Source organism: Macrotis lagotis, chromosome 2 (assembly GCF_037893015.1).
Source record: "Macrotis lagotis isolate mMagLag1 chromosome 2, bilby.v1.9.chrom.fasta, whole genome shotgun sequence".
NCBI lineage: Eukaryota > Metazoa > Chordata > Mammalia > Peramelemorphia > Peramelidae > Macrotis > Macrotis lagotis.
Genome location: NC_133659.1, coordinates 61,564,877 through 61,581,728, shown reverse-complemented (window position 1 = coordinate 61,581,728; position 16,852 = coordinate 61,564,877). Strand labels below are relative to the sequence as shown.

The 16,852-nt window shown below is 36.7% G+C and overlaps 1 protein-coding gene across 1 annotated transcript in view; it reads left to right on the top strand.

Moving 5' to 3' along the window:
* LOC141512756 (dermatopontin) overlaps positions 1–16,852 on the top strand; it is a 36,838-nt gene that overhangs the window by 10,628 nt on the left and 9,358 nt on the right. The window contains exon 2 of the mRNA XM_074221948.1: positions 5,378–5,503. Within this exon, the coding sequence (XP_074078049.1) occupies positions 5,378–5,503 (126 nt within the window). The remainder of the gene's footprint in view (positions 1–5,377; positions 5,504–16,852) is intronic.

The window sequence follows — 16,852 nt, the reverse complement described above, 5'->3', positions numbered from 1 at the left end:
AGTCACACAGCTATTAAGTGTCTAAGACCAGATTTGAACTCAGGAAGAGTATTCCTAAGTCCAGGTTAGTGTCCTATCCACTGCTTCAACTAACTGTCCCAAATATTCTCCATTGACTCACTATAAAATAAGGGGAATGATACAGATAATGTCTAAAGTCCCTTCCAATTTGAAATCTATGTTTCTCAAGTCCAAGTTTTCTGATATTCAAATTCAGTCCTATTTTTCTGTTGTCTTTATATATTTAGGCATATAAATTAATAACAATAACAACAAAATTTGAAAATGAGAACAATTTTAAGGATTTCAAGTTAGGCCAGTGGCAATGTTGAATGCTACCTTTTGGGCAAATTCTGTCATCATATACTTATCGATACATACCTTTGAGACTATCTGGACAAGCATAGAGACTACAAGACAATCGCATGGAAATAAAATTCAGCAGTGTGAGTGGGTGTGCTGGCATCCATGTGTGTGTGTATATGTAAATGTGACATGTGCCCTTCCCATAAAGGGCAATCACCAACTGGTTGGCAAACAGCTGGCAGAAAATTCTTGGAACCAAGATAGCTGATAAGATTCTGGGTAGCCTATTGAATGTATTAATTTATCTCTCTGTGCTATTTTTAGCCTACTAAACTATCCTCAGAGTCATAGGCTCTTAGTGCCAGAATATTAGACTTTTTTTGCAAGGCAAATGGGGTTAAGTGGCTTGCCCAAGGCCATACAGCTAGGTAATTATTAAGTGTCTGAGACTGGATTTGAACCCAGGTATTCCTGACTCCAAGGCCGGTACTTTATCCACTATGCCACCTAGCCACTCCAACTTTTTTAAAAATTTATTTAAGGCACTGAGGTTAAGTGACCTGCCCAAGGACACACAGCTAGGCAATTATTAAGTATTTGAGGTTAAATTTGAACTCAGATACTCCTGACTCCAGGATCAGTGCACTATCTACTGTGCCACTTAACTGTCCAGAATTAGACCTTTGAGATTATCTGATCAAACCCCTGATTTTACTGAAGAAACTGAAACCTAGGGAAAGAAAGTGACTAATTCAAGGTCATAAAATTGGTAAATGGATAGAACCAGGATTAATAAAAATTATCCTGATTCCCAATTCATAATTCATACCACTATAGCAGATATCATGTTAGCATCATGGATATTCCCTGTAGTACCTTGGAAGCCAAAATGATAGAACAGGTTAACACAGGGAAAGGAAGTCACTAACTCTTTCATAGCTTCTTAATCTTTCTCCCTCAGATCTGTCCCCTCTCCATTCCATCCTGCCAAAGAGATTTTCTAAAAGTATAAATCTAACCATGTCAGTCTCCTGCTCAATAAACTTCACTGACTCTCTGTTTCCTCCAGGTATCAGATCACATCTTTGGTGTTTAAGGTTCTCCACTTTTCACATGCCTTAGTCCCCTCCACAAGCCCTGGAATCTAGCAACTCTGGCATGCTTGCTTTTCCTCACATTCTATCTCCAGGCCATAGCCTGGCTGTTCTCCAGTTCTTTCCCACCTTCACCTTTTGGTATCCCTGACACCTCAAATACCCCATTCTGTGGTGGATCTTCCTGAGGTCCAGTCTCCCTTCCCAATCTCATGAACCAAGGTTGCCTTTTATGTTCTCCATGCATGTCTTGTAAAGATCTACTCATTTTCTTGTTTCCTCCTCCATTAGTAGGTAAACTCTTTGAAGGTAGGAACTGATTCTGTGTTTTTGTCTTTTCTTTGGATCTCTAAACATTTAACCTAGTGTCCAACCTTAATACACATTCAATAAATACATTTGATTGCTCCAATGATAAAGTGCTTGAGGGTGTTTCGAGTCTCACCCCCAGACCTGTGAGGGAGATCTTAAAAGTGTTTTTCTTTCAATATCATTGGTGAAGGGAACTTCTGTGAAGTTGGATCAGCTTCTTCTCTGCATTTATGGTGTCAGAGAGTTCCATAAGGAAAGGCCCAGAGAGATTTCATGACTTCTCTTGGGTCAGTAGTCCAGATATTCCAGGTGTATGACTTAAATCCAGATTTTCCTGACTTCAAGGTCAGGCCCCATCCACTACATCACATAGGTTGTCTGTAACACATACCATTATCCCCATTTAATAGAGAAGGAAACTAAAGTAGATAGAGGATGAGTGTCGTGCCCAGGAACTGAAATGGGATTTGGAATCTGAGTACACTTGGAGTTACTGCATCCAACTACCATACCTCACCAAATCTCAATGTGACAGGGATCATGGGATCACAGAGTTAGCACTAAAGGAATCCCAGAGGTCATCTGCTTTAACTTCCTCATTTTACTTATGAAGAAACTTCCCCAGAAAGAGGGAATGCCAGAGGTAGTAGGTGGCAGAGTTGAAATTTAGCTCCAGGTTGACTGGAATCTAGATTGCTTTTTCAGGAGGTATATATATATGTGTGTGTGTGTGTGTGTGTGTGTGTGTGTGTGTGTGTGTGTGAGTGTGTACATATATACATGCATGTGTGTATGCATGTGTGCATACATATGCATGCACACAATTCATAGGCATATATATATAGATACATATAAATTAAACATCACAAGCATGATCATATGTATTATATGTGATTGTATAATGTGTAGTTTTGCATATTATATCACATCTGTTACATATGTGACTGAATAGTCACATATAATTATGTTGTATATAGGCATAAAGAATATAGAATAAAATAAGATTTTATATAATTATATAGCTATACATGAATGTGTTTGTGTACCAGTGGTCATGCCCACCTGCAATGTTAAGAAAGATCATTTGAATGCTAGGCACTTCCTAAAATATTGCTGCTTCTTCCTAGATTATTTGTGTACTATTTCCTGTGTATATGATTGCATACACTTCACCAGCTGTCAGCCTTCCATATTTCATTCACTTGATGAATGACAGTGAGACAGAGAATTTCTTTTAATCCTAATCTGATTTAACATGTCAACTAGTATCTGCTTTCTATATACCTTGTATGTAATTTCTGAGAGGTATTAATAGTGTAAACTGGGGCATAATGAGTAGAGCTCATATTGAACCATAGAAGACCAGAATTCAAGACTGTGTATTATGAGAAAGTCATTAAAGATCTTTTAAGTTGCCAAATCTGATGACCTTTTCTCAATATTCATTCTCCTTCACACACACACACACACACACACACACATGCAAACATATAGGCTTCACCTATTAGAAGGCCCTTTTGGGGGCGGGGAGCTGCCTTCCTGGCTTATATTGAATGCCCATTTCTTAGCAGAGTGTCTGACATATAATAAGCACCTAATAAATGCCTTCATATTCATTCATTAATATTTTTATTTTTTTCTTTTGTTGTAGTTAGTTATTTTTAAAATAATCTGTCATGCCAACTAACTCATTCAACACATAGCTACACAATCTGACAAAATATATTTCCAATTAACTACATCTGAAAATGTATGTCTCTACATTTTAAGTTCATCAACTCTCAGAAGATGTTCAGTTGTTGTCTCCTTGTATAAATTGCTAACCTAATTCTACTCTCTTCACTCTTTGTCCATTCATAATGGTCTTCTGAGATTCCTCTGTGATGGGAACCATTGTATATGGGAGTATTGTGATTATTTTCACCTGGTGTCCTTGAACACCAGAGTCTTATCTTACTAAGTGCCACTGGAGTAGGAGTGGATTAGAGACTGGAAAGGTATTTAGGCACAGCTGTTTTGGTGAATAAATGAGCACTTGGAGATCTTGATGGATTTGGAGTATTTGTCTCCTTTGTAATCCTTGTCTTCTGTCCCTCCAATGCTCACCTGGGGAAGTTTGAGGGAGTCAAGAACAGGGACTCAACACGTATGAAACTGTACACTTATTCAGTTATTATGGTTCTATAGTATTCCATGACAATCATACATTACTCCTTGTTAATTCATTTCTCAATAGGATGTTCTCTTACTACACAATTAGTTTTGTTTACCAAGAAAAGAATTTCTACCAATATTTCTGTATATATTCATCCTTTTCTCTTTGAAGAAATTTAGGGTATTTATAGACCTAGTAGTAGAATAGTAAAGGTATGCCTAGATTTGGGACTTTCTAGGCATAGTTCCAAATTGCTTTCCAGAATGATTGGAATAATGCACAGCTCTCCCAAGAATGCTCCAGTGTACCTGTTTTTTCACATCCTCTCCAATATTTGTTATTTTCCTCTTTTGTTATCTTTGACAGTCTAACCAAAGGGAGATAAAGCACTAAAGTTTCCTTTTATTTTTTTCTAATCATCAGTGATATAAAGTTTTGTTGACTTTAACAGGGCTTTATTTTCCACTTTGAAAGCCATTCATTGATATTCTTTTCTCATTTGTCTATTAAGGAACAGTTCTTAATTTTACAAATATGAGCCAGTTCCTTAAAAAATTTGGATATTATTAACTTTAATAAACTTTTTAGAAAGATTTTACCTGTTTCCTAATTTTTTTTACTGTATTTGATTTGTTTGTGCAAAACCATTTTAATTTTATATAATCCAAATGATCCATTTTATCTATATGATCCTCTCTATCACTTATTAAGTCATGAACTTTCCCCCTTTCTATAAATCTGAAAAATCTATCTCTTTCTTACTAATCTTATTTGTTTATGACAAATATGATCTTTTATGTTTAGAATATATGTGGACCTTTTACATTTAGATCTTAAAATATCCATTTGGAATTTTTCTTTATTGATTACTGCTATGTTGCACAGTTTGAAATGTGATTCTGATAGATCCCTTTCTCCCCACTTTTCTATATCATTATCGTTGAGATTCTTGACCTTTTGTTTCTTCATATAAATTATTTCTAAGTCTATATTGTTTTGAGAATTTGATTGGTACAGACCTGAATGAGTAGATTAATTCATGTAGTATTGTCATTTTTTTATTGCATTGGCTCTAACTTCCCATGTGTACTTGTTTCTCCAACTATTTGGGACTGTTTTTATATCAGGAAAAAAAAGAGGTTTCATAATTTAGATCACTCATTCATTCATTCATTTACCCCCTTTATATCATATTTTCCTCAAATGATCAACAAGGGGACCTGGATTAGATGGGTTCTCTTCCACTTCTAGATTTAAGATTCTATGGATCTGTGTGGTAAATATGAGTCTTTTTGAGTTATTACCCTCCTTCTCCAACCTAATCCCTTCCCTGGAACTGAATATTTCCATGGGTGATTTATTTAGCCAATGTCTTCTGTGTATTATCTGATATGTAAAACATACTGGACCCCAATGTTTGGATAAAGACCAGATGTGTATCAATCACAGAGAGTGCTACATGTGAACCCAAACTAATAATCTCTTTGAATTGTGTGTTTTCCTCTCTCAGGTATCAGACATGCTCTAGTAATGGCCTTGTGGCTGGGTTCCAGAGCCGCTACTTCGAATCAGTCCTAGACAGAGAATGGCAGTTTTACTGCTGTCGCTATAGCAAGAGGTGCCCATACTCATGTTGGTGAGTAGTCATCTGCTAAGATCACCCTCTCAGGGACTCCCAGGGCTAGCAAGGGGGCTGAGAGGATTGCTTTCTTCAAGTATCTGCTATCTTCAAGACAGAACTTCTACATTTGACATTGGCAAGAATCTCTTGATAATCTCTGCCTAAGATAGGCAGAGAAGTAAATCTTAAATCTCTTCTTAATATATTCTAAAATTTAATGAGATTCTAGGCTACAATAAGATAGGTATTTGGCTCCAATATAAAGAAAACAATAGAACCATTGCATTTCATTCTAGTCAGAATCCATCTAGATCATTCTGGTCTAAGCAGCTCAATGTAATGGTTAAGGAGTCAATGTTGAAATAAGGGAAGTCTGGGTTCAAATTCCATCTCAGATAATTAATAACTGCTTGATTTGGTGCAAGTCACTTATTCTCTCTGAGTTTCAGCTTTTCCAGCTGTAAAATGGGAAAATAATAATCCCTACTTTATGAGCTCAAAGTTGTGATCAAATACATTAATGGAGTACTTTTGTAAACCTTAAAGGGATTTATTCTAATATACTTTTAATATATGCACATAAGACTTTATTAGTATTTAAAGATTCAATAAATCAGAGACCTTTTGTAGTTGTCAAGCAGTAATTTCCACATGAGCTTAAATTTTCTATAGCTTTCATTCAACTATATGAAAGTCTATTATGGAATATTACATAGGGGAGTCATTAGTACCTTTATCAAAGATGCCCCCAAAGGGTGTTTAGATGACTTCCATAACAGTGTTATATAAAAGGCAAAGTCATTTTGATGAGTATAAACTTTTCCCTGAAAGAAGGGTGCATTTTGGGCAGCTAGGTGGCGCAGTGGATAGAGCTCTGGGTCTAGAGTCAAGAGGACTTGAGTTCAAATCCAACCTCAGACACTTAGTAATTACCTAGCTGTGTGCGCACTTAACCCTTTTTGCCTTGCAAAAAAAAAAACCTAAAAAAAATTAAAAAAAGAAGGGTCTATCTTTTATTGATGCCATTATTGTGGTATGGCTGCAAATCTTGAAACATTCCAGGTCATAAAAATAGAAATTGAAGATTGACTAATCCATAAAGAAGTGCATAGTAGGGGGAAGGAGTTATGGATGCCATGATACAAATAAGGAATTATGAAGGGGAAGTGATCTGAAGGTTGTCATCAAAGTAATGAATAAGTGACTAACCAAAGGAAAAGAGCAAAGGAGTAAAAAAATATGATGTGTATTTGTATGTATATATGTGTGTATTGTATGTAGATGTATGTGCTTACATACAAATACATGCATATACAATGTGTGTATATGTATCTATTTGCAAATACACACATGTACTCAGTGTGTTTGTATAACCAATATAGCATAGTGAGTAAAGAGTTATCCTTAAAGTCAAGAAATCTTGGGTTAGACACCTAACTGAAGCATACTGGCTTTATGACCTGGGACAAACCACAGTCTTTCATTGTTTTTGGAAATTCTCCAAAAAACTACAGTTTGAAGCAAAGGTGCACACCTATATTGTTTGGAAGGAATTTCCTCCAATCCAATGAAATAATGAAATCACATTGTTGATATAAAGCAACACTATGTTGATATATATTTATAATTACTTCCTCTTGTGGGACATTTTAACAGTGATATATCTATAAACACTTTCCAAATTTTAGCTGTCCTTCCTTCCTAAGAGAAGCTAGTCAATGAGGCAAACACCTAAATCCTTATAAAACAAATTAATCCATACCTTCTTCACTTCATACTTGGTAGGAAGTATCACACACACACATACACACATACATACACACACCATATTAGATGATGGCACCACTGAACTCTTTCATACTCAACCAGCTGATAGGAGGTTAGGAAGTATAATGGGTAGTACAATAGGTATATGGTCAAAAATGTCTGAGACTAAGGGGTGGCTAGGTGGCACAGTGGATAGAGCACTGGCCCTAGAGTCAGGAGTACCTGAGTTCAAATCCAGCCTCAGACACTCAATAATGACCTAGTTGTGTGGCCTTGGGCAAGCCACTTAACCCCATTGGCTTGCAAAAAAAAGAAAAAAAAGAAAAAAAAAACAAAAAATATCTGAGTCCAAATCTGGCCTCAGACCTATACTAGATGTATGACCATAGGCAAGTTACTCAATCTCTATTTGCTTCAGTTTCCTCATTTCCTCAAATGAAAAATGTAAAGTGTTGAGTAAAATACCTGGCCTATGGTGGCACTATACTGGGGTTTTTCTTCATCATCATCATCATAATTATCATCATCAGAAGTATTAGTAGTAGGAGCAGTAGGAGTAGTATCATCATCATTACTATATGAGTAACTTACTTTGCTCCTCTTCTGGAATACTAATCTCAAAAGAATGCTATAGGGAGATGTTTTTTGAGATTTGACCTACTCCTTTCCAGGACACTGATGCTGTCCCAAGAATGCTAGGGCAAGTTGGGTAAATTTTCTCAATTTATTTGCAATGGAAAAAGGGTGAGATGCTTTTTGAATCAATTAATTGAAAGATTCTGTTCAAAATTCTAGCCCCGGTAATGGTATGGGTTATTTGAAAAAGGTCAGGATTGAAAAGGATTGTAGTTCATTTGGCTATACCTGTTTGCAGCATAAATTTGTCCATATCTCCATAATGGTGCCATCCAAAGAGATGTTAGTGGAATTCTAACGACTAGTGCCAGTGGGTGCCAACTAATGCAAGAATAGCTCATCTACTTCTTATTGCTGTCTTTTGAAAAGAGCAATGTTCCTTGCAGTTACTGTGGCAGCCATCCTCCTAATAAGGAGCATTCTCTTTCCAGAGCAAGGGCATCAGCATCAATTCATATCCCAAGGACTTAGTAGTTCCTTCTTAAGTCATAATGAACTCTTTCCTTATAGAACTGCTCTCTTCCTCTTCAGTGTCTCATTTCCTTTAGTGTTTGTTCCAGGTTCTGTACTGGAGTCATACTAGGGGATGAGGAACTCTGGATTACCAATTGTAAAGTATCTGACTATATCAGCTGACTAACTTTTTCACTTCAATTCTTTTTTTACGTGCAAAGCATTGTCCTAAATAAATACTGGGAATAAAAAGAGAGCTACTTCAAGGAAATACATTCTGCTCTAGGGGAAACAACATGTGTAAAGAAAAATTGATACGACATATAAACCAAGTACATATAGCCTGTGATCCAGCAACCACCTTCTCCGCTCCAAAGTCAAGTAGATTGGGTTCTATCACTAGAGTTTCCTAAGAAGATCATTTTTTGTCATATCATGTCCCAATCCAGAATTTATGCTGGAAAATCCCCAAATATAATCTAAGAGTTGTTCATGATTAGGCTTCCATAAATTGAAACAACAAAGTCTCCAAATTAGCACTTGGGTAATAAACTTATATTGCACACAGGTAGTCTTTTACCACCAAGTACATATAAAGAATTGCAAATGACATATATTAGCATGATATAACATGCATAATCAATGCAACTTCCTTTCTTTTATCCTTTCAAATAAGAATCAATTGCAATCTATGTGGCCTTGGGCAAGTTGCTGCCCCTTTCTTGGTCTCAATTTCCCTTTGGAACCCCTAAAAATTCAGCTCAGTACTTTAATAATACATTTCATTTTGCATACATAGTATTATTAATCAACTTTAAGATTTTGGTCCTTCAGATAAGAAACAGAATTCATCTGTTGACAATCTATTAATTTTTTCAAAATAATATCACACATATTTATATAGATAAAATGCAATTTTATGCAAGCTATATCCTTATGAAATAAATAGGGTAGTTGTGATCCCATTTTATATATCCCATGTTATGAAACAGGCCCTGTAATCTTATGACTTTCCAAATATCTAAGAAGACAGAAGCGAATCCAGAACTAAAAGCTATGTTTATTCAAACACATTGAGCACTCTTTTCACTCTAGCCCATTTCTCTGCTTAGGTATAAGAAAGCCCCTACTTGCACTCATTTGTGGAACAAATGAATATATCAGTGGGACAGATTAAAACTAACAGGGGTGCTTTTAGACTGTGAACAACAAGATAAATCAATGTCCTTATGAAATTCAGCTACGTACAGAGAGACAGATCCCATTATTCTGCTGCACCATATTGACCTAGCTTCAGGTAGGAGCTCTGGAGGGGAGTAGCCCACAGGGGGCTGTCTGTCTAATCTAGGAGTAATATCAGAAACAAGCAAGGAAGGCACAAGCTGCAAAATACTGTCTCTCTCTCTCTCTCTCCCCAGCATCTAGACTGACAGAGTAAACCTCTTGTGGTCACATTCATTCCAGATATGATGGATGGAAAATATTAGCGATTTTCAGGAAGTTAGTCAAAATTTGGATTTGATACTCTCTCTCTCTCTCTCTCTCTCTCTCTCTCTCTCTCTCTCTCTCTCTCTCTCCCTCCCTCCCTCCCTCCTTCCCTTCCTCCTGTAAAAATAATGCAACTCTTTGTAATTTCTAGCTCTTTTTGGTGATCAACACTTCTTCAGCATCTACTAGGCCTTCAACAGCTCTGTTTTGAATGATAGTCAAGTCTCTGTTCTTGAGAATCTTTTACAGAGGATTCCTAGTCAGGTTTGTTTAGTCTAGAGAGTTCCTGATATTTTTACCTAATTCCTTAATTCTGAGTGATAAATGAATGAACTGACGGGTCAGACCTTTCAGAGAATCTTACATTACTCCAAACTGACCACTACCTACTCTGCCCAATCATAAGATTGGTCATATAGGTAGGATCCTATTGGAGTTTTCCCAGACATCTTTGCATCTACTTAGCATACCTGATGCATTAGAGTTCTTGGAATCTTTATAGTTTCCTTTAAAGAGAGTGTTGTAAACACACTTGCAGCTACAGGCCCTCTATATCCATCCATGCCTTTTCACCTACAAAGGTCCAAAGGCAATGTTGTTTTATAATAGTGGTCCTTTAGAGAACTAAATTGTCTAATATCCAAAATAATTGATCCGATGGAAGACAAAAAGATAAGAAGCACTTGAGTATTATATTAACAAAACCTACTATATTCCAGATCTTGTGCTAATTACTTTATCACATTTGATCTTCACAATAGCCCTGGGAGGTGGGCACTACTATTATTCCCGTTTTACAATTGAGGAAACTGAGCCAGATAACAGTTAACTGACTACCCTATCACACAGCTGGTATCTGAGGTCACTTTTGAATCAGCACTTCCTGACTTCAGACCCAGCATGCCATTCCCTATGCCATCTAGCTGCCTATTGTCTTTGGCTCTCTTCACTTAATATTTTCCAGTACTTCACACACACACACACACACACACACACACACACACACACACACACACACACGAATAAAATGCCTTGAAAGACTAGGATCCTCACTCCATGAGAACTTATACTGTTTCATCAGTTTGTCACCTACAGAATATAGCCTTGTCTGGTTGCTGGACTCCTGAGAGCCAACCACAACCCAGAAGGTTGCCCTGGGGAAGAACAACTTAGAAAGAAAGAAATCCCCTAAGATCTCTAATTCTCAGTTGTTGACATTTATAAGGCAGTATGTTCAGACCTTGCTTCTTTTGTTAAGAGGAAGGTGGACTTGTGTTGTCCAGTGTAAGATAATATGGTAAATATTCCTCACAACATCCATCTTGGGAATGATGGCTCATTTACCCATGTACTTGGAAGAAGAGACAAAGAAAAAGAGAAATAGGAGAAGAAAAGGAAGAGAGAAGAAAAAATGAAGAAAACAGAATTGGGTTAGGATCAAGGACAAGGAGAGAAGCTCCCTGGCTGATCTGACTGCTTGTTCATCTAGAAATTCAACCCTCTTTCTTTTTAATACTTTAAGGGATTGATGATCACATCAGCATTAGGGCTCTTCCTGATATGGCTCATACATCCCCTTCACCAGCTAAACAGCCCTTATCATTGAACTAAAAAAAAATTCATCATAGGTGGCCAACTTTTGGTGATGAACCTTTCCAATCTTAGCTAGGCTAGGATACCTTTCCAATGGCTAGATCCAACCTGGGCATGCAATGATCTGATAGTTTTTAAGATTTCAGAATCATCTCCTTGTCATGAGGAGTCCAGGATGATGAATAAAGTGGAGACTTTGATTTAAGCTTAATAAATCCCAGGTTGGTTGATAGATTGACTATTTTTCTCAAAGAAAATATAAATTCCACGAAGGCAGTCACTAATTTCTTTTGAGTTGCCAGTGACTTGAATAGTAGTTCATAAAAATTGTTTCTTTGAATGAATGAATGAGTGAATGCCTGTGGTTAAAATAGTAATAAAAATAAGAATCCATAGAATGATAGATGGGCATTTCTTCCATAGAAGAGTTGGGGGGAAGGAAATTACCTAACCACAGAATTTTTTAAGTAGGAAGACTTGGAATCAACTTCTACTTTTGACATTATTAGTTGTGCCTCAGCGGACATGTTACTTAACCTCTTTGTGTCTCTAAGTATCTCTGTAAGACTATGCATTGAAGACATTTTACTGATGTTTACTGAAGTTTCCATACCAGGATTTACAAAGGGATTCCAAAAATATATCTTACAATCTAGGGAACCCACAATTAGGAGCTCTAAACTCAAATGAATCAGGGTCCATTGTGGAGTGTCTGATCTCTCCCCAGGGATGCATTTTCTCTCTTTGACATGGTTCCCATTCCCAAATTAATTTCAATTTCCAAAAGAAAGTTTGTGTGTAATTCACATCAAAAGTCCCCTCAAGACAACAGTGTTACCTTTAAAAAAGAAACTCATCATAAAATATGGGCATAAGGTAAAAATCAGTTATTTATTTTCCTTTACCAAGAAATTGTTTAAGGTATAAAAGGTTCATAGGAACATATTAACAAGCTGAAAACATAAGCATTTCATCATGTTTTCCCTGATAGGTAATTAAAAGTATATACAAACATGCATACACATGTGTGTGCATCTAGATGGTAAATTATATAGAGATCTGTAGTTATTAAGCTATATATACATAAATATCTCTAGTTAAATTTGATCAGAAACTGATTTCAATGACACAGAACACTCTTGCCACCCGTTCTATAAGAATTAGTTTCTGAGTATTGCCTGAGGAACTAAGATTGACCTGCCTAGCATCATTTGTGTCAAGAAAGACTTGAATTGAGTTTGGTTCTCTCTACTATACAATCAATGTTCCCTCTCCCTACATGCATGCACATATACGTGCAATACATATGTGTGTTCAATCACTTATGTGTGAATGAACATACACTAAGCATAATACCTAGACTTCTCAGCATTATACTTAGTAAGCCATAAAAACATCTCTAAAGTAGCTACAAGTCTGCAGACCATTGATGACCATTTCCTATTCTCCAAACAGCTATAGTGCTTACACACCTGATTACTGTTTTCTTTCATAGCAATTATGCCTTCCGGGTAGTGACTGGCTAGGCAACCATATGGATGGATACTGGGAAATGAATGCCCATTTCCTTTTCTAAGCAAGTCACCAATATCAAAATTCAGGGCAACACCACATTTCCAGATACATTTACTGACAAGAAAATTCCCTTAGGCAGGTGGTACAGTTGAAGGAATTCTTTACATAAAGTCAGGAAGTCCTGTAATCAAATTCTGCCTTAGATATTTGTTCACTATGTAGCTCAGGATCCTTACTTTCAAACTGGAATTTCTAATATCTGAGAAATTTACCCAATGAATGATACTTATTGATTGGGTTGTGCCACCACAGAGTCATTGCCTAGGAACTAGGATGGAGTTTAGGCAGAGAGACAGTTAGACTGAGGGCCATCAGAGTAATGTACTTTTCTTATGCTACATGACTCAGATCAACTTTTTAACCTGATTAGTGGAAATTTTGCTATTCTTAGAAAATTTACAGACTATTGTCTCCTAAGATATTTGAAAGTTAAATCGTATCAAAAGATGAATTCCTAAGGAGCCATACTGGCTAATACATTCCCCCCCCCCAAAAAAAAATTTCAGATTGCAATGGAGAATGATTAAATTATAATAATAAGACTGGAAGAATGGTTAAATGATTTACTCAGGGTCATTCAGTTAGGGAGTGACTGTGACAAGATTTGGATTCACATTATCTTGATGCTAAGACCAGAATTCCATCTGCTATACCATCTAGTACAATAGCAAGAAGACTGGCCCTGGAGTCAGAAGTTCGTGTACTGTCTCTATTCCTACCTATGTGACTCTGAAAGATCATTTGACTTCTCTGAAGCTCTATTTCCTAAACTGAAAATGAAGGAATTGTATTTAAGCAGCCTTTTGATTCTAAACTTATGATCCCATGAAATGATAGAAATATTTGAAGAACTCATTTTACATAATGCTTTCAACACTTTCCTCACAGTATACATAACCCATAATTGTGTATAGTCTAACAGTGTCAAAGGAAGAATTTGAACTCAGATCTTCTGACTACAAGTCAAGTATTCTTTTCAATAAGTCCAAAGTGTTAGGAATCTTATCACAATATTAGGATTCATCCCATGCCAGATCTACTGTTCCACTTTATGCATTCCTTTCTCGTGCCTACTGACATTCCAATCCAATACATGCTTTTTGAGGACAGGAGTCATTTTGTTTTTGTCTTTGTATTCCCTTGAGCACTAAGCTTGGTGTTTGGTATATGGCAAGTGTTTAAGAAAGGTTTCTAAATTGAGTTGTTGATTCCACAAGTCCAACTTCGAATCCCTGGGATGAAGGGTAAGAATCTATGCCAAATGATGTGAATATTGAAGGCTGGTAGTTCTCATCACAGGCAGAAAATAATATACATTAAGAGACTAGAAATAGTTGGTAGGGAACTGAAACTTTAATCACATTCTAAGTTCTTTTTTGTGTGTATTCTTAATAATATGGTCTCTCTTCTCAGATAGAAACAATTATTCTTTTTATCATTCTGACTTACTTTCACTTTATCATGTCATTTTTATAATTTAACCACATAACTACTGCCTAAGGATATATATTTCCAATGCGGGGGTGACTTCAAAAACACAGAGAATTAATGGATTTGATGGACTAGTTGTCTTTGGAGAGAGTCTAAATTTACCCAGAGTAGAGCATGGAATTGCAGCTGAGACTCTCCCTATAGAAACATGACTGCCCCTTGTCTACTTCTCTTTACATTTAGATAACATTAATTCTGTCAGATGGGTGGCCAGTCAACAATATTTATTGATCACTCACCATGCTCAAGGAAGAGTTGGAAAATGTAATTCATGGGACCCACCATGCTGGTTTATATTGGGACAAGGGAGATAAGATTTAGAGATATAGAAAGGTAAAAAAAGGATAAGAGAGATGAGATATAGACCATTGTTCAGGCGGAGAGAGGAAAATATGTAAGATTCCAAAGTTAGAGCATTCATAGTTCCTGATGGACCCTCCTAGAGTGGAACCCCTACTCCCAGCATCCATCTTGCCTGAGATGCAAGTTGATCAATGATTGGCTTTGCTCGAGTGAACCAGACTTTTCTTGGTACATACTGACCTCACTAGGATACTCTGGCTGGGAAGTTTTCAAGTACTTTCTATCTTCTAAGGCCTGCTCTGGAGAGGTACTATCCTGAGGTATTTTTACTTTTCAGGATGAGATTAAAAAGGAACTCAGCAGCAGACTGGAACCATAATTATCTCTTGTGAGGTCCCATTTCTGTCTTTAGAAAAGTGGAATTTGGTCCTACACTGTTCTTACCATAATAACTCGGTCAGAATGACTAGAATACTACACTAATGCAAGTTTCTGCTAGTCATTTATTGAGGAGCCCTGTATTCCTTATTGGGATAGGAGCTTTCCTGAGTGAATAACTGACTTGGATTCTAATCATGAATTGGCTTCTCCATTTCCTTGTCAGAGAACCAAAGCAGAAGTTGCACCTGTTTCATCATCTATAATATGAGGAAATATAGCACCTTCCTCCCAAGATTGTTCTGAGAATCTCAAAATGTTTGTAAAGTGCTTTGTAAACTTTGAATCACTACTAAAAATGTTAGCTAATTATTTTTGCTAACACCCTTTATTTTTCCTGAATTCTCAGAGCAATAACTATAAATTCTGGCACTTGGGACAGAATGATATCTAAGGTGGGAATTTAGAACACTCTTGTGCCATGGAACTGGAAACAAGGATTTATTTATTTTGTTTGTTTTTTTAGGTTTTTGCAAGGCAAATGGGGTTAAGTGGCTTGCCCAAGGCCACACAGCTAGGTAATTATTAAGTGCCTGAGACCGGATTTGAACCCAGGTACTCCTGACTCCAAAGCCGGTGCTTTATCCACTATGCCACCTAGCCGCCCCATACAAGGATTTATTAAATGCCTACCTTGTCCCTGAAATAGTGCTAGGTACTGCAGATATAAAAATAGAGGTGAAATAGCCTTACCCTCAAGGAATTTTCATTCTATTAGGGGAGACAGCAAAAAAGTAAGCATACACACACACACAGACACACACACACACACACACACACACACACACACACATTAATAATAAGTAAATTTATGGAAGGGAAGAAAGGTTTCTTTGGAAGGTGGCATCTGAGCAGAGTTTTAAAGTAAATAAATGACTTTTATTTGTTCAAAAAAAAGAAATGAAATGGGAGTTTATTTCAGGAACATGGGAATAACTTATAGAAAGGCATAGAAATGGGAAATGGAGAGTGGTGCATGAGAAACAAAAAGAGAGCAAGTAGATATGGTCCACAGAGTTCAAGAAGAAGAGGGATCTAGAAAATGAACTTGGAAAGGTCAATAGGAGTTCAACTGTGAAGTCTGAAAAAGCCTTCTAGTGGAGCTTATATTTGATCCTAGAGAAAATCATCATGGAGTGTGTGAAGGGAGGGTAGAGAGGTAACATGGTCAGATGAGTATTTTAGGAAAATCACCTGGGTATCTGTGTGGAGGATGGATTAATGTGAAGGAACATTTGAAACAGGCAGACTAATTAGAAGGCTAATTAGACTAATTAGAAGTCAAAAAAAGGAAATGAAGGTCTTAACCAGTGGTATCTGTGTAAATGAATCCAAGAGAATATATACCAGATATGTTGAGATTTAGCAACTAACAGGACATTTGGGAGGTTGAGAAAGTAAGGAAATCAAATATAACTGGAAGGATGGTAGTGTCTTTGACACCCATATGATATGACCTTGAGAACAGTGGATGAAAAAACATCACTAAGCATTTCCTATTTCAAGTATAATGTACAACAGAGAGTGGATCTTTCCTTTTTTTGATTTTTGACCCAGAAGTGAGGTAGAGAATTGAAAAATCTAGTCCATTTTATTTTCAATTTCAATTTCATTTTCTAC